Source organism: Asterias amurensis, chromosome 1 (genome assembly GCF_032118995.1).
Source record: "Asterias amurensis chromosome 1, ASM3211899v1".
In the NCBI taxonomy this organism is placed as follows: domain Eukaryota; kingdom Metazoa; phylum Echinodermata; class Asteroidea; order Forcipulatida; family Asteriidae; genus Asterias; species Asterias amurensis.
Genome location: NC_092648.1, coordinates 25,092,468 through 25,115,399, shown reverse-complemented (window position 1 = coordinate 25,115,399; position 22,932 = coordinate 25,092,468). Strand labels below are relative to the sequence as shown.

At 37.5% G+C, this 22,932-nt stretch overlaps 1 protein-coding gene and 24 non-coding genes across 25 annotated transcripts; 13 read left to right on the top strand and 12 right to left on the bottom strand.

Annotated features, from left to right (window-relative positions):
* Nucleotides 1–977: 977 nt before the first annotated feature.
* Nucleotides 978–22,882, bottom strand: LOC139934454 (delta(14)-sterol reductase TM7SF2-like). Its single transcript, XM_071928701.1, has 11 exons — nt 22,709–22,882; nt 21,899–22,022; nt 19,055–19,251; nt 18,078–18,132; nt 16,721–16,915; nt 15,742–15,845; nt 14,566–14,688; nt 13,895–14,066; nt 3,854–3,934; nt 3,040–3,162; nt 978–2,058 (listed from the first exon to the last, which is right to left on the bottom strand). Exons 1-11 carry the CDS (start codon nt 22,712–22,714, stop codon nt 1,898–1,900), a joined length of 1,341 nt encoding a protein of 446 aa, XP_071784802.1. The 5' UTR covers nt 22,715–22,882; the 3' UTR covers nt 978–1,897.
* Nucleotides 5,055–5,126, top strand: Trnaq-cug (transfer RNA glutamine (anticodon CUG)). The gene has a single exon. It is a non-coding gene; the product is annotated as a tRNA-Gln (tRNA).
* Nucleotides 5,188–5,260, bottom strand: Trnar-ucg (transfer RNA arginine (anticodon UCG)). The gene has a single exon. It is a non-coding gene; the product is annotated as a tRNA-Arg (tRNA).
* On the top strand, nt 5,578–5,649 carry Trnaq-cug (transfer RNA glutamine (anticodon CUG)). Its single transcript has one exon. It is a non-coding gene; the product is annotated as a tRNA-Gln (tRNA).
* On the bottom strand, nt 5,711–5,783 carry Trnar-ucg (transfer RNA arginine (anticodon UCG)). Its single transcript has one exon. It is a non-coding gene; the product is annotated as a tRNA-Arg (tRNA).
* Nucleotides 6,104–6,175, top strand: Trnaq-uug (transfer RNA glutamine (anticodon UUG)). The gene has a single exon. It is a non-coding gene; the product is annotated as a tRNA-Gln (tRNA).
* Trnar-ucg (transfer RNA arginine (anticodon UCG)) lies at nt 6,502–6,574 on the bottom strand. The gene has a single exon. It is a non-coding gene; the product is annotated as a tRNA-Arg (tRNA).
* Nucleotides 6,894–6,965, top strand: Trnaq-uug (transfer RNA glutamine (anticodon UUG)). The gene has a single exon. It is a non-coding gene; the product is annotated as a tRNA-Gln (tRNA).
* Trnar-ucg (transfer RNA arginine (anticodon UCG)) lies at nt 7,205–7,277 on the bottom strand. Its single transcript has one exon. It is a non-coding gene; the product is annotated as a tRNA-Arg (tRNA).
* Nucleotides 7,588–7,659, top strand: Trnaq-cug (transfer RNA glutamine (anticodon CUG)). The gene has a single exon. It is a non-coding gene; the product is annotated as a tRNA-Gln (tRNA).
* Nucleotides 7,721–7,793, bottom strand: Trnar-ucg (transfer RNA arginine (anticodon UCG)). Its single transcript has one exon. It is a non-coding gene; the product is annotated as a tRNA-Arg (tRNA).
* Nucleotides 8,111–8,182, top strand: Trnaq-cug (transfer RNA glutamine (anticodon CUG)). The gene has a single exon. It is a non-coding gene; the product is annotated as a tRNA-Gln (tRNA).
* On the bottom strand, nt 8,244–8,316 carry Trnar-ucg (transfer RNA arginine (anticodon UCG)). The gene has a single exon. It is a non-coding gene; the product is annotated as a tRNA-Arg (tRNA).
* Nucleotides 8,637–8,708, top strand: Trnaq-uug (transfer RNA glutamine (anticodon UUG)). The gene has a single exon. It is a non-coding gene; the product is annotated as a tRNA-Gln (tRNA).
* Nucleotides 9,034–9,106, bottom strand: Trnar-ucg (transfer RNA arginine (anticodon UCG)). The gene has a single exon. It is a non-coding gene; the product is annotated as a tRNA-Arg (tRNA).
* Nucleotides 9,805–9,876, top strand: Trnaq-cug (transfer RNA glutamine (anticodon CUG)). Its single transcript has one exon. It is a non-coding gene; the product is annotated as a tRNA-Gln (tRNA).
* Nucleotides 10,116–10,188, bottom strand: Trnar-ucg (transfer RNA arginine (anticodon UCG)). The gene has a single exon. It is a non-coding gene; the product is annotated as a tRNA-Arg (tRNA).
* On the top strand, nt 10,518–10,589 carry Trnaq-uug (transfer RNA glutamine (anticodon UUG)). The gene has a single exon. It is a non-coding gene; the product is annotated as a tRNA-Gln (tRNA).
* Trnaq-cug (transfer RNA glutamine (anticodon CUG)) lies at nt 10,948–11,022 on the top strand. Its single transcript has one exon. It is a non-coding gene; the product is annotated as a tRNA-Gln (tRNA).
* On the bottom strand, nt 11,253–11,325 carry Trnar-ucg (transfer RNA arginine (anticodon UCG)). Its single transcript has one exon. It is a non-coding gene; the product is annotated as a tRNA-Arg (tRNA).
* On the top strand, nt 11,646–11,717 carry Trnaq-cug (transfer RNA glutamine (anticodon CUG)). The gene has a single exon. It is a non-coding gene; the product is annotated as a tRNA-Gln (tRNA).
* On the bottom strand, nt 11,959–12,031 carry Trnar-ucg (transfer RNA arginine (anticodon UCG)). Its single transcript has one exon. It is a non-coding gene; the product is annotated as a tRNA-Arg (tRNA).
* Trnaq-uug (transfer RNA glutamine (anticodon UUG)) lies at nt 12,357–12,428 on the top strand. The gene has a single exon. It is a non-coding gene; the product is annotated as a tRNA-Gln (tRNA).
* Trnar-ucg (transfer RNA arginine (anticodon UCG)) lies at nt 19,890–19,962 on the bottom strand. Its single transcript has one exon. It is a non-coding gene; the product is annotated as a tRNA-Arg (tRNA).
* Nucleotides 20,682–20,753, top strand: Trnaq-uug (transfer RNA glutamine (anticodon UUG)). The gene has a single exon. It is a non-coding gene; the product is annotated as a tRNA-Gln (tRNA).
* Nucleotides 22,883–22,932: the final 50 nt, after the last annotated feature.

Genomic DNA, 22,932 nt, shown 5'->3' with positions numbered 1-22,932 from the left:
AAAGGTTGTGCTTGCAGTAAATACAGATTCGTTGCTTGTAAATGTAAACACGCTACATGCAAATGCATTTTCCTTACAATGCAGCTGTAAAGAAACAACATGTTTTGAATAGATGCATGTGCCACCACTGTCAAAAGCCAATGCTGACAAGTGAATGCAGACAATGTAGATCTACTTCGTTGGAGCCGACAGCAGAAATGAGGGGGAGGGGAAACACACACCAACCCGTGGGGTGGCGTGACCATGGCGCAACTTATATGTAGCTGAGACTGTTTTACTGGAGCCGGGGACGAGGCTAAAGTAAAGATGGTCAAGTGCATTTATAAGTGGATATACAAACATTGGTTTGTTTGTTTTTTACTATTTTCTTGGGGGGGGGGGTCGGAGATCAGAATGGATCTCGGGAGGAATTTTGGTTTGTCCTTGGCACTGGCCCGGTCAAGGATAGAAAATAAGATTTGTCTAAAGAAATTCACTCGTTTCGAAGGGCTTTTTGTGGTTGACATCCGAAGTTCATAATTACAACCCCCATGTTTCAATTAGGTGCTAAAACTCCACAGTCCACCCTTAACGCTAACAACAACAACAATGCTAACAACAACAACAACAATGCTAACAACAACAACAACAGCAGCAACAACAACAACAACAACAACAACAACAACAACAACAACAGCAACAACAACAACAACAGCAGCAGCAGCAGCAACAACAACAACAACAACAACAACAACAACAATAACAACAACAACAACTAATCTCTCATGAATTATTCACAATAACTTACACCTCTTATAAGAATTATAGTCAAACCCCTTCATTATAAAGTAACAGACTTGTTCTGTGATCCTCCCCAAAAATTCGATTATTAGTTGAAATCAGTGTATTTTGAAAAATTAAAAACATTTAGAACCAATTAATAAACATACAAAATAAATGAAATAAATCAGTTGATTAACAGAGTACACACACAATGGTTCTAGACGGTTTACATATTTTATTTTAGAGTTGTAATGTACCGTTATATTGATTACACACTTGGAGACAGTTCTTAGGAACAAACTCTACCTGGCAAGTAGATACACACATGGTGTTACCGCAAACAAAATATATGATGGGAACGTTGATAAAAAAAAAACGTACACTTCAGCGATTTGATAACATTTCATACCAATCGTCCGGTCACTATTTGTACTACTGCTGAATGTTATGATAATGAGTATACCAACTTTGTGGTTTGTTTGTTACAACAAACAGAAATTGATAGAGAAAGGAAAGAAAATGATAGTTGTTTGTTTGCTGCGTAGGGATTACGAAATGGCAATTACGCAACAGTGCATAGAGTGTAGGCCTCCTGTGGCATTTTGTAGTTGCGTATACTGATATGCGTAGATTTCTACCTTATGAAAGAGGATGTCTAATATGTTTTATTAGTACTTTAGTCGCACAGTCTTCAAGAAATATATCTTAAGAATAATCTGTGAAAGATTCATCGAAAAGGCTCAATGCAATTTTCAGAAAACAGTGAATGACGATAAGGCATAAATTCTGGCTTTTTTTTTTGGGGGGGGGGTTTATTTTTTCAGGCGCGCTCTTTTTGGAATAGATCTATATTATCACTAGTGACAACAAACTGCATAAATAATTTTCGATCTTACAACTTTTGCTCCAAATAAGATTATGGATGCTTATATATTAAAGGTATTGTGTATGATTGGTAGAGCTGACCAAATGTTACATTCGTTTTGCTAAGATAAACCGTATACATGAAATACAAAGCTGTACTTTAGAGAACTGTCTTGCTGTCCAGCTGTCTGCCTGGCCTGGGCTGGCAAGTAGACACTAACGGTGTTAACGCAGACCATATATTAGTAAAACAATGTTATAAACCCTCCGTTTAGAATATGAGCGGGAATATCTGGTACGGGACACGTTTACAATACTGCTCCCATGCCTCGCCGTACTTTTCTTTACACATAGCAGCGTCCCGATAGGCTCGGTGAACCAGGAGGATCATAAAGTAGATTGGGTAGAAGTATGGAATGATGCTGTCAAAACCTACAGTCCAGAAAAAAAAATAAGAGACATTACAGTATAAGGATTTGATCAAGTGTATAGAAAACAACAATTGGTTTTGTGGAATTGTTTCGACTGCTGAAATACATCTAGCCTTTTGCCAAGGCTCTCGTGGCTAGTTCCGTCACTCGGCTCGCTTGCTTGGTCTCTCTTTCCTGTCGCTTGGGATCGCGGCCCTGATGCGAATTTGTCCAAGCCAGGACGGCCTTGACAGAAGACTAAAATACGACCCACTGTATACCATGCAAGTGCCCCCACTCCCTCTATTATCCACTCTCTTACATAAAAACCACCATCGAAAATATTCAGAAGAATTCCTGAGATTCTCAAAACATATTGAAGCCAAAATGCCACATAAAAAGCACCAAACAACCACGACAATAAAGGTCTATTGTTCGATCCCTTTAACAAGTAACTGTATACGACATTTAACCTGAGCAGTTGGCTCTGTGCAATGTCTTCAGTCTACACCCCTTGCAAGCAATGCTTGTATAAGTAGAAGTCTGTATTTTAATTATGTGCCAAAATAATTATGAGCATAAAACCTTACTTGGTAATGAGTAATGGGGAGAGGTTGATAGTATAAAACATTGTGAGAAACGGCTCCCTCTGAAGTGACGCAGTTTTCGAGAAAGAAGTAATTTTCCACGAATTTGATTTCGAGACCTTAAGTTTAGAATTTGAGGTCTCGAAATCAAGCATCTGAAAGCATACAACTTCGTGTGACAAGGGTGTTTTTTCTTTCATTCTTATCTCGCAACTTCGACGACCAATTTAGCTCAAATTATCACAGTTTTGATTTGTTGGCATATGTTGAGATACAGCAAGTGAGAAGACTGGTCTTTGACACATTCCCAATAGTGTCCACTGTCTTTAAGTTTTTAGTCAAAGGACTAGTCTTAAGCTTTGACTATCTTTGTGAAAGTCAACCACAGATAATATAAATTGTATCAGTATGCTTACCGCAATATAAAGACCATGACAATGCCAGGATGAGGTCACCTAGGTAGTTAGGATGCCGTACCAGTCCCCACCAGCCAGACACCAACAATCGTTTACCAGTCGACGTTGGGATGCTTTGAAGATCTGCATTTAAATATTCATGAAATATTTTGTAAAATTAAACAGAAGTTTAAAACTTTTTTTTGTAAAACATAAACAAATAATATTTTTTTCTTTGTGTTTTCCCCTTGCACCGATATGTGTTAGCGTTGCATACTTAGTCTAGTCAATCTAAGCCAAAATATGGCTTGACCTAAACAAAATTGCAACAGAAATGATTTTTTTTATGCAAGTGTCTCCTGAAACCCTCTAAAACAACATATCAAAAAAAGTAGAAAAAAGTAAGCAGGGGAAATACGCATAATTTGCATCAATTAGAAATTACTGTTTTCCCCCTAAAATACTTTTGCCACCCTATACAAGGGAATAAACTGTAATAAATTCGCCTCGGGTAGCCACTGACAGCTTGAGCGAGGAGCTCTAATGTTCTTTGCCCCGTTTTAGTTCTCAAAACTCGGTACTTTGAAGAGTTCTGTGAAGAACAAAACAAATCACATGCATATGACTAGCATATGATTCGAACCCACGACCCTTGCTATTCTAGAGCAGATGTATTACCAACTAAACCACGAGATTGCCCGGTAGCTAGAGGGAGTTCGGAGGAAGAAAAAAAATGATACAAATGTTTGTTTATTTGAACAAGAGAAGTTTAGGACTTTTTTGAGAAAAGTATTTTACATTGAAAACAATTAATTAGGATTAACTCTATACTTACGGGCAACTTTACTGCCGTTTGGATTTTGCCTGAATTCATTTTTCTGTGAGTTCGAGGCACGGAAAATATAGTAGCCAAGCACTGAGGATGTAAAAGATAATACTAATGGTTAGGCCTATAAATTTAAGAAATATTTTGTATGACATACTGAATATAGATCAAAGGCATTGTGTTGGCAATAAATGAATTAAATAGTGTTATTATCTCATTAAAAAAACTGGACACTATTGGTAATTGTCAAAAACCAGTCTTCTCACGTGGTGTATCTCAACATGTACATTTAAAAACAACTGTGAAAGTTTGAGCTAAATCGGTTGTCGAAGTTGCGAGATATTAATGAAAGAAAGACAACACCCTTGTCATACGAAGTTGTGTGAGTTTAGACGGTTGATTTCGAGACCTCAAATTATAAATCTGAGGTCTCGAAATCAAATTCGTGGAAAATTACTTCTTTCTTGAAAACTATTTCACTTCAGAGGGAACCGTTTCTCACAATGTTTTGTACTATCAACCACTCCCCACTACAGTTTCATTATTGATAATAACTCTGGCAAAAAAAAAACTTTTATACCAATAAAGTTTAAATGAGTAATTGTTGGGAGCCCATTATTATCTCACCTAACTACTGAACTCTATTTTTCCAGAGCCTTTTATTTTTACGATTTTTTTTTATTGTGCAGCTTGTATTATTTTTACCGGTCGTGTTAATTATAAGTAGTATTTTTAAATTTGGCATCTAGTCAAATATCTGTACCGTGATGTACATCAAACCCGCCCTCATTATGATCAAAACGTGAACACTTGTGCTGACAAAATATGCGGTAAAAATGCGACCACGAAGGGACTCGAACCCTCAATCTTCCGATTCGAAGTCGGACGCCTTATCCATAAGCCACGCGGCCTGCGTTCGAAAATCCATAACAACAACTTTTTACAGTCAGAAGTCTCTAAAATTTACAAAAAGGACAAAATATTACACAAGGTTTAAGGAAGTTATGAACAAAATTTCTTACGATTATGAATGGAAAATTATGTGATTTGGCATACTAGATATATCAAATGCATTGATTTTGCAAAACATGAATTAAGTTATGTTTTAATAAGAGGCATGTTTTTGCAAAAGAAAGTTTTGATTAACTTTGTTTTTGTTAACTGAAAATATGAATTTGTGATGTTCGATAAGTTGTTGATGTATTCCATCGGCCCCATGGTGTAACGGTTAGCACTCGAGACTCTGAATCTCGCGATCCGAGTTCAAATCTCGGTGGGACCTTCAGTTTCCAGATGTTATTTTGCCAAACTAATATTTGCTGACAAAATATGCGGTAAAAATGCGACCACGAAGGGACTCGAACCCTCAATCTTCCGATTCGAAGTCGGACGCCTTATCCATTAGGCCACGCGGCCTGCGTTAGTTATAATATTGTATAAGAAAATCCATAACCAAAACTTTATTACAGTCAGAAGTCTCTAAAATTTACAAAAAAGAAAAAATATTACACGAGGTTTAAGGAAGTTATGAACAAAATTTCTTACGATTATGAATGGAAAATTATGTGATTTGGCATACTAGATATATCAAAGGCATTGATTTTGCAAAACATGAATTAAGTTATGTTTTAATAAGAGGCATGTTTTTGCAAAAGAAAGTTTTGATTAACTTTGTTTTTGTTAACTGAAAATATGAATTTGTGATGTTCGATAAGTTGTTGATGTATTCCATCGGCCCCATGGTGTAACGGTTAGCACTCGAGACTCTGAATCTCGCGATCCGAGTTCAAATCTCGGTGGGACCTTCAGTTTCCAGATGTTATTTTGCCAAACTAATATTTGCTGACAAAATATGCGGTAAAAATGCGACCACGAAGGGACTCGAACCCTCAATCTTCCGATTCGAAGTCGGACGCCTTATCCATTAGGCCACGCGGCCTGCGTTAGTTATAATATTGTATACGAAAATCCATAACCAAAACTTTATTACAGTCAGAAGTATCTAAAATTTACAAAAAGGACAAAATATTACACAAGGTTTAAGGAAGTTATGAACAAAATTTCTTACGATTATGAATGGAAAATTATGTGATTTGGCATACTGGATATATCAAAGGCATTAATTTTGCAAAATTTGACTTAAATAAGGTATTAGTTAGAGGCATGGCCTGGTTTTTGCAAAAGAAAGTTTTGATTTACATTTTTTTAAATTGAAAATATGAATGTGTGATGTTCGATAAGTTGTTGATCTATTGCATCGGCCCCATGGTGTAACGGTTAGCACTCGAGACTTTGAATCTCGCGATCCGAGTTCAAATCTCGGTGGGACCTTCAGTTTCCAGATGTTATTTTGCCAAACTAATATTTGCATTCTGCAATATTCCGCAACTTTTATCACATTAATCATCAGTTTTAATACCAAATGTTTTTTGAAATATAAGTCTCGAGTGATAACTAATATTTGCATTCCACAATAATCGGCAAAAAAAAGTATACAGTTGTGCTGACAAAAAAAAGCGTCTAAATCAATTGGACAACGAAAGGATTCGAACCCTTGTCTTTTTTCGGCAGTTTTAATAAATAAAACCTCATTTGTACCTATCCTCGTTATGATCAAAACGTGAACACTTGTGCTGACAAAATATGCAGTAAAAATGCGACCGCGAAGGGACTCGAACCCTCAATCTTCCGATTCGAAGTCGGACGCCTTATCCATTAGGCCACGCGGCCTGCGTTAGTTATAATATTGTATACGAAAATCCCAAACAACAACTTTTTGCGGTCAAAAGTCTTTTAATTTACAAAAAGGACAAAATATGACACAAGGTTTAAGGAAGTTATAAACAAAATTTCTTGCGATTATGAATGGAAAATTATGTGTTTTTTGGCATACTGGATATATCAAAGGCATTAATTTTGCAAAATTTGACTTAAATAATGTTTTAGTATGAGGCATGGCCTGGTTTTTGCAAAAGAAAGTTTTGATTTACATTTTTTAAATTGAAAATATTTATTTGTGATGTTCGATAAGTTGTGGATGAATTCCATCGGCCCCATGGTGTAACGGTTAGCACTCGAGACTTTGAATCTCGCGATCCGAGTTCAAATCTCGGTGGGACCTTTAAGTTTCTAGTTTTGTTTTGCCAAACTATTTGTTGCATTCCACAACCATATCACAATAATTGGCAAAAAAAAGTACATAGTTGTGCTGACAAAAAAGCGTTTAAATCATTTGGACAACACAAGAATTCGAACCTCTGTCTTTTTTCGGCAGTTTTAACAAATAAAACCTCATTTGTACCTATCCTCCATATGATCAAAACGTGAACACTTGTGCCGACAAAATATGCAGTAAAAATGCGACCACGAAGGGACTCGAACCCTCAATCTTCCGATTCGAAGTCGGACGCCTTATCCATTAGGCCACGCGGCCTGCGTTAGTTATAATATTGAATACGAAAATCCTTAACAACTTTTTACGGTCAGAAGTCTCTTTAATTTACAAAAAAACTAAATATTACACAAGGTTTAAGGAAGTTATGAACAAAACTTCTTACGATTATGAATGGAAAATTATGTGATTTGGCATACTAGATATATCAAAGGCATTGATTTTGCAAAACATGAATTAAGTTATGTTTTAATAAGAGGCATGTTTTAGCAAAAGAAAGTTTTGATTTACTTTTTTTTTAAACAGAAAATATTTATTTGTGATGTTCGATAAGTTGTGGATGAATTCCATCGGCCCCATGGTGTAACGGTTAGCACTCGAGACTCTGAATCTCGCGATCCGAGTTCAAATCTCGGTGGGACCTTCAGTTTCCAGATGTTATTTTGCCAAACTAATATTTGCTGACAAAATATGCGGTAAAAATGCGACCACGAAGGGACTCGAACCCTCAATCTTCCGATTCGAAGTCGGACGCCTTATCCATTAGGCCACGCGGCCTTCGTTAGTTATAATATTGTATACGAAAATCCATAACCAAAACTTTATTACAGTCAGAAGTCTCTAAAATTTACAAAAAAGAAAAAATATTACACGAGGTTTAAGGAAGTTATGAACAAAATTTCTCACGATTATGAATGGAAAATTATGTGATTTGGCATACTAGATATATCAAAGGCATTGATTTTGCAAAACATGAATTAAGTTATGTTTTAATAAGAGGCATGTTTTTGCAAAAGAAAGTTTTGATTAACTTTGTTTTTGTTAACTGAAAATATGAATTTGTGATGTTCGATAAGTTGTTGATGTATTTCATCGGCCCCATGGTGTAACGGTTAGCACTCGAGACTCTGAATCTCGCGATCCGAGTTCAAATCTCGGTGGGACCTTCAATTTCCAGATGTTATTTTGCCAAACTAATATTTGCTGACAAAATATGCGGTAAAAATGCGACCACGAAGGGACTCGAACCCTCAATCTTCCGATTCGAAGTCGGACGCCTTATCCATTAGGCCACGCGGCCTGCGTTAGTTATAATATTGCATACGAAAATCCATAACCAAAACTTTATTACAGTCAGAAGTCTCTAAAATTTACAAAAAGGACAAAATATTACACAAGGTTTAAGGAAGTTATGAACAAAATTTCTTACGATTATGAATGGACAATTATGTGATTTGGCATACTGGATATATCAAAGGCATTAATTTTGCAAAATTTGACTTAAATAAGGTATTAGTTAGAGGCATGGCCTGGTTTTTGCAAAAGAAAGTTTTGATTTACATTTTTTTAAATTGAAAATATGAATGTGTGATGTTCGATAAGTTGTTGATCTATTGCATCGGCCCCATGGTGTAACGGTTAGCACTCGAGACTTTGAATCTCGCGATCCGAGTTCAAATCTCGGTGGGACCTTCAGTTTCCAGATGTTATTTTGCCAAACTAATATTTGCATTCTGCAATATTCCGCAACTTTTATCACATTAATCATCAGTTTTAATACCAAATGTTTTTTGAAATATAAGTCTCGAGTGATAACTAATATTTGCATTCCACAATAATCGGCAAAAAAAAGTATACAGTTGTGCTGACAAAAAAAGCGTCTAAATCAATTGGACAACGAAAGGATTCGAACCCTTGTCTTTTTTCGGCAGTTTTAATAAATAAAACCTCATTTGTACCTATCCTCGTTATGATCAAAACGTGAACACTTGTGCTGACAAAATATGCAGTAAAAATGCGACCACGAAGGGACTCGAACCCTCAATCTTCCGATTCGAAGTCGGACGCCTTATCCGTTAGGCCACGCGGCCTGCGTTAGTTATAGTATTCTTTACGAAAATCCATAACCAAAACTTTTTACAGTCAGAAGTCTCTTTAATTTATTAAAAGGACAAAATATTACACACAGTTTAAAGGCAGTGGACACTATTGGTAATTGTCAAAGACTAGCCTTTACAGTTGGTGTATCTCAACATATGCATAAAATAACAAACCTGTAAAAATTTGAGCTCAATTGGTCATCCAAGTTGCAAAATAATAATGAAAGAAAAATAACCATTGTCACACGAAGTTGTGTGCGTTTAGATGGTTGATTTCGAGACCTCAAGTTCTAAACTTGAGGTCTCGAAATCAAATTCGTGGAAAATTACTTCTTTCTCGAAAACTACGCAACTTCAGAGGGAACCGTTTCTCACAATGATTTATACCATCAATCTCTCCCCATAACTCGTCACCAAGTAAGGTTTTATGCCAATAACTATTTTGAGTAATTATCAATAGTGTCCACTGCCTTTAAGGAAGTTTTGAACAAAACTATCTTACCATTATGACTGGAACATTCTGTGAGGTTGCATACTGAATATATCAAAGGCATTGATTTTGCAAAACATGAATTAAATAGTGTTTTAACCAGAGGCCTGTTATTTGCAAAAGAAAGTTTTGATTTACTTTTTTTTTAAACAGAAAATATTTATTTGTGATGTTCGATAAGTTGTAGGTGCATTCCATCGGCCCCATGGTGTAACGGTTAGCACTCGAGACTCTGAATCTCGCGATCCGAGTTCAAATCTCGGTGGGACCTTTAAGTTTCTAGTTTTTTTTAACCAAATTATTTGTTGCATTCCACAACCATATCACAATAATTGGCAAAAAAAAGTACATAGTTGTGCTGACAAAAAAGCGTTTAAATCAATTGGACAACACAAGAATTCGAACCTCTGTCTTTTTTTGGCAGTTTTAATAAATAAAACCTCATTTGTACCTATCCTCGTTATGATCAAAACTTGAACACTTGTGCTGACAAACTATGCGGTAAAAATGCGACCACGAAGGGACTCGAACCCTCAATCTTCCGATTCGAAGTCGGACGCCTTATCCATTAGGCCACGCGGCCTGCGTTAGTTATAATATTGTATACGAAAATCCATAACAATAACTTCTTTTTACGGTCAGAAGTCTCTTAAATTTACAAAGGAGACAAAATACTACAAACAGTTTAAGGAAGTTTTGAACAAAACTTTCTTACGATTATGAATGGAAAGTATGTGATTTGGCATACATGATATATCAAAGGCATTGATTTTGCAAAACATGCATATGAACATGACTTAAATAATGCTTTAATTACAGGCATGTTTTGCGTCAAAGAAAGTTTTGATTAACTTTATTTTAAATTGAAAATATGAATGTGTGATGTTCGATAAGTTGTTGATGTTTTCCATCGGCCCCATGGTGTAACGGTTAGCACTCGAGACTTTGAATCTCGCGATCCGAGTTCAAATCTCGGTGGGACCTTCAGTTTCCAGATGTTATTTTTCCAAACTAATATTTGCATTCTGCAATATTCCGCAACTTGTATCACATTAATCATCAGTTTTTTAAAGAATGATTTTTGAATGATAACCGTTACACCATGGGGCCGATGGATTACATCAACAACTTAATCCAATGTCACAATTTCATATTTTCTGACAAATACTCTGGCAACAATTGGAGTAAAAAAAAAAAAAAAAAAAAAATCAATTAATAATTGTTGGGAGTCCAAAAGTATCTTAGTACTGAACTAAAATTGTTGCTGATATTATTTTTGTCAATGATATTTTTTATTATTATGAAGTACTGAATTTCGATTAAGTTGTTGATGTATTCCATCGGCCCCATGGTGTAACGGTTAGCACTACTCGAGACTCTGAATCTCGCGGTCCGAGTTCAAATCTCGGTGGGACCTATAAGTTTCTAGTTTTGTTTTGCCAAATTATTTGTTGCATTCCACAACCTTATCACAATAATCGGCAACAAAAGTATACAGTTGTGCTGACAATTGGACCACCAAGGGATTCGAACCCTTGTCTTGTTTTTCGGCAGTTTTAATAAATAAAACCTCATTTTATACATCAAACCTATTCTCGTTATGATCAAAACGTGAACACTTGTGCTAACAAAATATGCAGTAAAATGCGACCACGAAGGGACTCGAACCCTCAATCTTCTGATTCGAAGTCGGACGCCTTATCCATTAGGCCACGCGGCCTGCGTTAGTTATAATATTGTATACGAAAATCCAAAACAACAACTTTTTACGGTTAGAAGTCTCTTTAATTTACAAAAAGAAAAAAATATTACACAAGGTTTAAGGAAGTTATATACAAAATTTCTTACGATTATGAATGGAAAATTATGTGTTTTTTGGCATACTGGAAATATCAAAGGCATTAATTTTGCAAAATATGAGTTAAATAATGTTTCGGTTCGAGACATGGCCTGGTTTTTGCAATAGAAGTTTTGATTTACTTTTTTTTAAATCGAAAATATGAATGTGTGATGTTCGATAAGTTGTTGATTTATTCCATCGGCCCCATGGTGTAATGGTTAGCACTCGAGACTCTGAATCTCGCGATCCGAGGTCAAATCTCGGTGGGACCTTAAAGTTTCTAGTTTTGTTTTGCCAAATTATTTGTTGCATTCCACAACCTTATCACAATAATTGGCAAAAAAAAGTATATAGTTGTGCTGACAAAATAAAGCGTTTAAATCAATTGGACAACGAAAGGATTCGAACCCTTGTCTTTTTTCGGCAATTTTAATAAATAAAACCTCATTTGTACCTATCCTCGTTATGATCAAAACGTGAACACTTGTGCTGACAGAATATGCAGTAAAAATGCGACCACGAAGGGACTCGAACCCTCAATCTTCCGATTCGAAGTCGGACGCCTTATCCATTAGGCCACGCGGCCTGCGTTAGTTATAATATTGTATACGAAAATCCAAAACGAAAACTATTTACCGTCAGAAGTCTCTAAAATTTACAAAATGGACAAAATATTACAAAAGGTTTAAAGAAGTTATGAACAAATATTCTTACGATTATGAATGGAAAATATGTGATTTGGCATACTAGATATATCAAAGGCATTGATTTTGCAAAATATGAGTTAAATAATGTTTCAGTTAGAGGCATGGCCTGCATTGTCTGATTTTTGCAAATAAAAGTTTTGATTTACTTTTTTAAATTAATAATATTTATTTGTGATGTTCGATAAGTTGTTGATGTATTCCATCGGCCCCATGGTGTAACGGTTAGCACTCGAGACTTTGAATCTCGCGATCCGAGTTCAAATCTCGGTGGGACCTTCAGTTTCCAGATGTTATTTTGCCAAACTAATATTTGCATTCTGCAATATTCCGCAACTTGTACCACATTAATCATCAGTTTTAAAAACGAATGATTTTTGAATGATAAGTCTCGAGTTATAACCGTTACACCATGGGGCCGATAGATTACATCAACAACTTAATCCAAAGTCACAATTTCATATTTTGGGGGTTGAACATATTTTCATATTTTCTGACAAATATTCTGGCAACAATTGGAGTAAAAAATACATAAAATTGAAATTAATAATTGTTGGGAGTCCAAAAGTATCTTAGTACTGAACTTTTAAAAAATCTGATTATTATTTTTTTCAATGATCTTTTTTATTATTATGAAGTACTGAATTTCGATTAAGTTGATGTTGTTTTCCATCGGCCCCGTGGTGTAACGGTTAGCACTCGAGACTCTGAATCTAGCGATCCGAGTTTAAATCTCGGTGGGACCTGTAAGTGTCTGGTTTTGTTTTGCCAAATTATTTGTTGCATTCCAGAAAACCAAATTACAATAATTGGCAAAAAAAAGTATACAGTTGTGCTGACAAAAAAAGTGTTTAAATCAATTGGACAACGAAAGGATTCGAACCCTTGTCTTTTTTCGGCAGTTTTAATAAATAAAGCCTCATTTGTACCTATCCTCGTTATGATCAAAACGTGAACACTTGTGCTGACAGAATATGCGGTAAAAAATGCGACAGTCAGAAGTCAGAAGTCTCTAAAATTTACAAAATGACAAAATATTACACAAGGTTTAAGGAAGTTTGAACAAAACTTTCTCGCGATTATGAATGGATCAAAGGCATTGATTTTGCAAAATATAAATTAAATAATATTTAGTTTGAGGCACGGCCTGAATTTTGCAAAAGAAAGTTTTGATTTACTTTTTTTAAATTGAAAATATGAATGTGTGATGTTCGATAAGTTGTTGATGTATTCCATCGGCCCCATGGTGTAACGGTTAGCACTCGAGACTCTGAATCTCGCGATCCGAGGTCAGATCTCGGCGGGACCTAAGATTAAACATTATATTTTGGCAAACTGATTTTGTTTTATCCGCAGTTTCTTGCACTTTGCATTTGCAACTTGTAATATTTTAACCGGCAGTTTTAATAAGGGAATAAATAATGTGCTTGGCCGGTTATAAACACTATGTTTAGTACCGGTTGCAGTCTGGATGCGATAATAATTACCCAAGCCTGAGGCACATTTTTATTCCCTTTTATAAATACCTTTTTCGGTCAAAAACTTCAAAGCTTGTTGGTCCAAAAGTAAAACGCGGCCTGCGTTATTTTTGGACATTGTACCAAAATCCAAAACACAAACTTAGCTGTGATTTCTTGACTTTACGGACTGAATTCACTTCAACTGATACAAGCGATAAATATGAAGTTAGTTTAGAGAAGTTTTGAGAAAATTTGGGTGAAAATAAAAAATACAATTTTTCTTACATCCGAGAGCAGCAATTGTCAGGAGACAGAACTTGGATTCAGTTGTTTCGGAATGGTCCACCAGATAACGTGCTTGTAGCGTGTATGTGAAAGGGACCCAGGCAAGATCACCAAAAGATAACATGAAACCAAATCCATCATGGATGATGTCCATTGTGCTCAATACACATTCCTGTAACATCAACAACGAGTTAGCGCAATTAAAACAAAAGAAGTGAAAAATATGGTGTGTTGTGGCCGAGCGGTCTAATTCACCTGACCAAAGCTCCGGTGTTGTCAGCAGCAGAAGGTGGGTTTGATTCCCGGTCATGACACTTGTGCATTTGAACAAGGTTCTTAAAGACAATGGACACTATTGGCAATTGTCAAAGGCCAGTCTTCTGACTTGGTGTATCTCAACATATGCATAAAATAACAAACCTCTGGAAAATTTGAGCCTGATTGGTCGTCGGAGTTCCGAGAATGCAGACCATCACAAAACAATAGTTTTCTGAGATTGGTACGGGATAGGACTTAAGTCAAGTCTACAGGGGGGCATGTGGAAGGCCCAGAGCCCGGGACGGCGGAGCCCTGAAGGTGGAGCTCTGGAGCTCGGACCCCGGGCCCGGAGCCTGAATCTATAGGTAGGAAGAAGAACATAGCCGGTATGACTGCTCAGTACCTCCTCTTACCTCATACCACAGTGAATCAGCAACGTAGAGCACCTGTGAGAAGGTCAATGCTAAAAGACCCCATGGAGGATTGTCAGGGAAATCCGCCCACGCCTTGACCACGAAAGCAAGATCAATCATGACCTACACAAAAAGCAATAGTTATAATGAATTGTTTAAACAAGAAACATAGTCAAAAGACCTTGCTTTAGAATCAAACCAATTGAGGATATTGTTTTTAAAATGATGTTAAGAAATTTGGGCGCGATTAAATTAATATTTGGTTTTTGCAGTGTAGTAGCCTATTTTCGGCAATTTTAAAACGGGCCGTGTTGTTGTTGTTGTTGTTGTTGTTGTTTTGGATTTTTTTTTTCTTTTACTGACAAGTACGTCCCATCGCAGCCGTAGTCACCAATTTGGAAACAGCCTATAAGGAACGAACTTATTACCTTTCCAATTACAAGCGTGAGTATCTGTCTGAAACTATTTCTGGGACAATCATCTATTTTATGAAAGGAGGGTTGGGTACCCTATTGACTGCCGTCGACCGAACGTTCAAACATTGTTATTTAAGGGAAGGTACACGTTTGGTAATTGTCAATGACCAGTCTTCTCATACTTGGGGTATACAACATAAGCATAAAATAACAAACAATTTGGGCTAAATTTGTCATCGAAGTTGCGAGAAAATTATGAAAGAAATACACCCTTGTTGTACGAATTTGTGTGCTTTTAGGTATGAATAAACGACTTCTGGCTAGAAGTCTTTTATTATTTTAGGGAGAAATTAATTCTTTCTCAAAATCTATGCTACTTCAGAGGGATTAAATTCTCACAATGTTTTATACTATCAACAGCTCTTCAATGCTCGTTACCAAGTCAGTTTTTAAGTTAGTATTTGTTTTGAGTAGTTACCAAACGTGTACCTTCCCTTTAAATCAATTAAGCCTGGTGGGAGCCCAGGGTTTCCTAAAACGTGCGCAATTAGACTTGACCACAGTGAGTAATCACCGTGGAGAACAGCTCTGATAGAGGGCGCTGTGCTCCTTATGATGCCAGTTCCAAACAACAAACATACCACTAGGTAAATATTCCTCGACGGTTGATGCTGACAGATTTAGACTGAAAAACTCTGACTTGAGTCTAAAAAGTAAGACCGTCGTGTACTAAAAACCACTTCCCCGTCATAATTCTTACCCATCCGATAAGTCCCGGTCGCAGCTCACAGAACACTTTGATGTCGAAGCTGCCAAGTCTCGGGTTCAACTCGTGTCCAATAAAAAAGTCATAGATGATATTGCCTGCCGATAAAACAGAAAGAATCGCTGAAATAATAATAGTCAAAGGTAAGAATGTTTGAAGGTACCTAGGGACGAGCTCCGCAGGTCACGAGCACTCCCCTCCGAATGCCACCGACGCCGTACTTTGCTGTAATCTGGGAGGGCTGCCTTTGCACCGAGTCCAGGCGTATCATAGGCCCTCAACCCAGCCGAGCAAGGGCCCCGCGCGCCAAGGGAATTTTGTCCCCAAGCCGCAGTGGGTGTTCACGTCTACCAAAAACATGACGGCTGAATGATGTTTTAAAAGATGGCGCTCTTAGAGGAAATTTCTACACAAGTCGTCGTATGAGGGCGGAATCACAAGTGGACAAAAACTCTTGTGACACCGGGGACTGAGCTGTGCATCAAATTCAAACTTGTAAATGTATGGAAAATAATACAAGTAAAGACTTTGTCCCCGTAGCTGTGTATCTCATTGGGGGACTTTTGAGACTCTGTTGTTCTCGATAATGTGACATGCAAACAGTGGAATTTACCTGGTAGGTCTGCTGCCACCCAGCGTTCCAAAGTCTCCTACTTGTGCTCTATGATTTGCCCATAATAAAAACATTTTACTTTATTTCAGCCACATCCAACAGCGCAAGTGTCAATGACAGGATGGATAAAAGTAATAAATCACATAAAATAGCACAATAAAATTAGACTAACAGAAAAAAAAAAAAAAGACAGGCAGACATCTTGTTTTTAAAGAGTACCGTTGTTTCAAATCATGGCAGTTAACATACCTTTTTAAATTAAATTTATGTAAAAAGTGTCAAGTCATATAAACTTTTTCTTTGAAAGAAATATTGAAATCAACAACCAGGGATAAATCTGAAGAACGCAAGGGGACCTACCAGAGTTCCCTCCCGTTGCTAGGGCGTGGTTGGGTGCGGTCCGGGCCTTGATGTAGACAAGGATACTCAGAATGACAGAGACGATTATTGATGACGTCATAAAGGGTAGAAATTTATCATACAGAATTGTGACGGGATATTTGAAAAAGAGAAGGGCCCCAAAGGACGTCACGCTGACCACGAAAGCCATGAAACCTGCAAACAAAGAAACATGGTGAGATGGTTTACAGAAATCATGTAACGTTTGGGCACAGTTTCAAAAAGCTGCTGAGCAGAAAATAGTGCTCAGCAAGCAAATATTTCCTGCTAAGCAAACCGGGGCATCAGTCACCAGTCATCGGTCACATGGGGTGCGTTTTGGCGGTCCTATCCAATAACTGTTTCGGTTGAACTTGCCATAATACTCTAGTATTATGGATGTTAATACGTTTGTGCTAGGAACGATTTGTATTTGCTAAGGAATTATTTATGCAAAACAGCTTCATGAATTGTTACCAATATCAGTTAACTTTAGAAAGATTCGATCTTGATTAATTTGAGAAATTAGTATAAGCCTAAACTTGTGTCAATCGTCAGAGGAAAGACTCATCGGAAGTATTGCATAAACAAAATTTAAATACAAGACTGTTTCGAGCAGAACTGCAAGTAGCCACTTCGGTGAAAATAAACCTACACTCATTTTGTTTTCAAATGAGGCGTCTTAAATAATAATGACTTCTCAAATAGGTTATTTTAAACAAAGTGTAAACAATACTATCGGCGTTGTTACTAAGCTTACAATTCTGAGTTTCATTGAGAAAAATATACACCCACAATATATTACACAGTTTATTACCACATTGTTTAAAGATTGACTATCCCCTCTGAGAAGTCTCCAGTGTAGTTGTATGCACTTTAAAGACCCTCTGGACACTTTTGGTAATTGCCAAAGACCAGTCTTCTCACTTGGTGTATCTCAACATATGCATAAAACAACAAACCTGTGAAAATTATAGCTCGATTGGTCGTCGAAGTTGCGAGATAATAATTAAAGAAAAAACACCCTTGTCACACGAAGTTGTGTGCTTTCATATGCTTGATTTCGGGACCTCCCATTCTAATTTTGAGGTCTCGAAATCAAATTCGTGGAAAGTTACTTCTTTCTCGAAAACTACGTTAATTCAGAGGGAGCCGTTTCTCACAATGTTTTATACCATCAACAGCTCATTACAAAGTAAGATTTTATGCTAATAATTAACGTGAGTAATTAACAAACGTGTCCACTGCCTTTAAAATGTATGGCATCTATTGTTCAAGCACATTAAAACAAGAATTGCAATAATTTTCACTGATTTCAAATATTGTTTTTTTTTATTACCGTTCATGCGATACTGCAATCTGCGACCATTTCTCAACGGAAGACCTTTAGCGATCTGTTGGATGTTGAGGTGAAAAGAGAAAGAAGGAAACAAAGATGACTGGAGTTAAAGAAAGTTATGACGGGACGAGAGAACTTGTTGTCAAACTACCTCTAGCCACCTATAGCTAGCTCAGTGGTCTGGTGGTGAGACATCTGCTCTAGCAATGCAAAGGTCGTGGGTTCAAATCCCACCAAAGTGATTTGCCTGTAGATTTCTTTTCACAGAACTCGGGAAAATACCAATTATTTTATGCCTCTATCTTGGTCATGTTCCTTGTATCGAATAGCAACAATGCATGCTAATAACCATCTTGCAATTAGGAACCAGACTATCTTGTTCTTCCAGCCTCGATTTGGTAACATTGATATCAATGAGAGAAATTCAAGATGGCTGCACCGTGATAAAGGTCTATAGTAGGCATCTTTCGTCAATACTGACGATGGACTGCGCCCGGGGGGTTGTCCTCTCTCTCTTGCAGCTGCGGCTGTGGCCGAGATGTTCGATTCCTGCATGGCAGTCTCTGCCACAGTTGTTGCAGACATACGGGGGGGGGACTGACACAGGGTGGGGCTGCTACTCGCAGTTTCCTCCTCTGCCTCTTTTTCTGTAGCAAGTTGAGGGCTACATTATTTGCGCTATGATCATGACCCTAAAGGTGACATGGTCTAGTGTAACAGTGGGTGCGTTCGATAAGCTTCCCTGGGTCGACCCCGCAGTGCTCACTAGCGTGAGCCCCTGACAAGAGCTAATCGAACGCGCCCTCTCGTGGTGACGGCCCTCTCGTGGTGACGGCATGCACCTCAGGTCACCCCAAGTGACCCACTCCACAAACAGGGCACTGGGGGTTGACCCGGGTGAGCCCCGTCAAAGCTATTCGAACGTATCGGGGCACACCGGGGTCGACCCAAGGAAGCTAAACGAACGCACCCAGTACCTTGCCTACGGGGACCATGTATAGAGCCGCTTGGAATGCTATCCATCCTAGTAAGATGAGGTTCACCTCCCAGTCGAAGTAGTCTTCGAGACGAGTAGATAACGCCGGCTTGTATGTGATGCCACATGACTCCTTACTGCACGCAAAGTACAGATAATAGACCACTACAGGGAGGCTCGCCATCACAAGAAAGGCACCTAATAGAAAATACAATGACAGTAGACTCATCACAATATCACAATTTCATATTTTCTAATAAATACTCTGGCAAAAAAATGGAGTTTAAGTTAAACAAAATAAAGGAAGCCGATTATTATCTCACGTAAATGTAATTACTGTACTCTAATTTTTCCAAAGTATTTTTTTTTTTTTACGATTTTGCATACTTTCATAATGGATTAAGTTAAACAAGTATGTCATCGGCCCCATGGTGTAACGGTTAGCACTTGAGACTCTGAATCTCGCGATCCGAGTTGAAATCTCGGTGGGACCTTTAAGTTTTGATTTTGTACTATTACATTATTTTTTCATTTCATTTTCTTTCATTACAAAAATGAAGACTGTGACATTGGATTAAGTTGTTGATGTATTCAATCGGCCCCATTGTGTAACGGTTAGCACTGGAGACTTTGAATCTCAAACTTCGGTGGGACCTTTAAGTTTTTAAATTATATTTTGATTATTGCAAACTTGTTGTTCTATATTTCGCATTTTGTATTGCTTTTGTTTAAACAGTTTCTTCAATCATGATTGATAACGACTCTTCAAAATGTTTGTCTCCGCAAATGTACCCATCCTTGTTTAAACAAAAACGTGCTGAAAAACTGGCAAAATGCGACCACGAAGGGACTCGAACCCTCAATCTTCCGATTCGAAGTCGGACGCCTTATCCATTAGGCCACGCGGCCTGCGTTATTTATAAAATTGTACGAAAAATCAAAACAAAAATGAATTTTGTGATATAGTGACTTTTACGGACAGAATTGAATTCAGTTATAAATTGATAAAAAGCGATAAATACGACATTCAGTTCTTCTAAGAAGTAAAACAAAAATAATAATTGGTACTTACCGATTTTTTACCTCGGCTTTTAATTACTTGTGACATTAAACACAAATCCAAAATAAAATCTTAGCTGTGGTAAAGTCATTTTTATGGACAAAGTTCACTAAAATTGATAAAAAGTAAAAAACGCGGCCGACATGTCACCAAACGGTGGCAGTCACCCACTAAATAAAGTTACATGATATTGATAATGAATTGGCTCATAGGGCATATAAATTTCTTTCTAAAACACAGTGCTGCTAAAACAATGAATTAAGTTAGTAGTAAAATTTGAAAAGTGTTTTGTTAGGTTTCCCTTGAATCCATCTTGATGAATATTTTGTTTTTAAAATGAAGGACATTTTATAACCGATAATGCTGTTTCACGACCAAAAAACACAAACTGTGATATATCACGGACAATGCACAAAATTATATACATGATGTGCAAAACTGCATGTACCTTATACATTGCTGGTAGAAATGGTTCCGATTTTAGCCAGAGTATTTTTCCCCTTTTCTTTCTTGTTCATTACAAAGTATGTAACTGTGATATTGGATTAAGTCGTTGACGTATGCCATCGGCCCCATGGTGTAACGGTTAGCACTCGAGACTTTGAATCTCGCGATCCGAGTTCAAATCTCGGTGGGACCTATAAGTTTAAATTTTAATTTTGCCAAACTACTTGTACCACTGAGCAACTTGTTTAATTTTAATCGACAGTAGAAGGGAGACTCGTTATAACCAGAAGGCACCTAATAGAAAATACGACGTACTTGGCCGACCAAGTATGCAGCAAATTTAAACGTAGCGTTACTCTGTTTCGGTCGAATAAGACTTCCCCCCAAAACAGTCACCCAAAATCATTTAAAGGCTGTACCTTCGGTTTTTGGAACAACCGTTCAATTGTCTTGATCCCGGTGTATAGTTGTATTGTAGTATACAATACAATAACCCTGTGGCAATTTCATTTTAAAGACACTGGACAATATTGGTAATTGTCAAAGACCAGACTTCTCACTTGGTGTATCTCAACATTTGCATAAAATAACAAACCTGTGGAAGTTTGAGCTCAATATTGGTCGTCAAAGTTGCGATATAGTAATGAAAGAAAAAACACTCTTGTCGCACGAAGTTGTGTGCTATCAGATGCTTGATTTCGAGACCTCAGATTCTAAATCTGAGGTCTCGAAATCAAATTCGCGGAAAGTTACTTCTTTCTCGAAAACTACGTCACTTCAGAGGGAGCTGTTTCTCACAATGTTTTATACCTTATCAACCTCTCCCCATTACTCGTTCCCAAGTAAGGAGTTATGCCAATAATTATTTTGAGCAATTACTAATAGTGTCCACTGCCTTTAAACTGGTGGTCGCGATAAATTGACAGTTCGTTTATGTTTTCAGCAACTGTCTTTATACAACTGATGCAATGAACATGACTTACAATGCGTCTTTTTAGATAACTGTGCCTATAAATCTGCATTGCGTTGGACAAAATGGGCAAGCAAACTGTTCCTTTGCCTCGCGCATGGGATTCAAAACAAAATGGTGTAACAAATTCAACAATCCACTGGCAAACGGCATTTAAATCTGGTCACATAATGTAATTGACATAAATGTGGCAGACGAAACGCTAACGAAATCAAATGACTGAGCTGTCACTTCCAATGATTCAGTTCGGGTAGGGAGTCGGGGAACGGAGGGGAGGGGGGCCAACAATATGATTTTGACCAGGTGCGTATATAAATAGTTGAGGATGATGTTTATGAGGATAGTGATTTATGCTGCGACAAACTTACCGATAGGTCCTCCAAATTCATAGTTAGCGGTTTTCGGAACCCTCCCATTTGCTGGCGACATGGTACCGTCCGTAGCGCCGTTGTCTCGGCTTCCCTCAGCCGACATATGCGCTGCTGGTCGTGCCTGGTTGGTCATTGAAAGAATGTAACAGTTAACTCACATTGTACAGAGAATAATTATTTCAGGCGTGATTTGCGATTATGATCTTCAGTGATCATTGTTCTTTAAATAAACACACAGCTTTACAGAGTCCATTAGTTTGTATCCATTGTGTGGTGCTCTGTGTAAACTGATCTTATCGTTTTATCTGATTGTGTTACCTGTTTTGAATCCAACACTGGGCCAAATGTAGAAACGTACATGCAATGCTTTTTTTGGACTGCTTAGATTAATTTCTTGTTACTTTGCATATTATCGGTGACCAATTTAGAGTCTATTCAACTTAGCAGACGATGACTGTAAAGTAAATGAAAATGTCTGCTAGCTGCTATACTAAGTGTCAGACAAACCAACATGTCTGCCAAAATACCATCTTTATTTTAAATTAATTAACTCCTCAATCGTATTCACGGGGAACATAATATTTATGATGACCAATTAGGTTTGTCGTATGATGATTATAGAGTAAATCAAAATGTCTGTTTTTGTAGCTGCTACACCCAGTGTCCGTCTGTAATGTAAAGTTTGCGTCCGAAGTCAAACATGTCAGCACTGAACATTTCAGCAAGCAGACGGCAAGGCCATTTTGTATGCCCCTAAAACGCCATTGATATCAGAGTAACACATTGAAATGATGAACGTTCTCTCACCTGCATAGTGTCGTAGCCCTACTCCAACGTTTGAAACAAAAATTTTGGTTATTTTGTCGTCAAAGTGACACGTCTTACAAGCTGCACACCAAAGAGAAAAGAACGCACAAAACGAGAAATTCGTCTCCTGACAGAGAAAGAGACGACCAGCAACTACGTGTGTTCCGAGAGAGACTTTTGCCGGTATGTGGATCTCCACACAAACACGTCAAAGATGCGGGTAG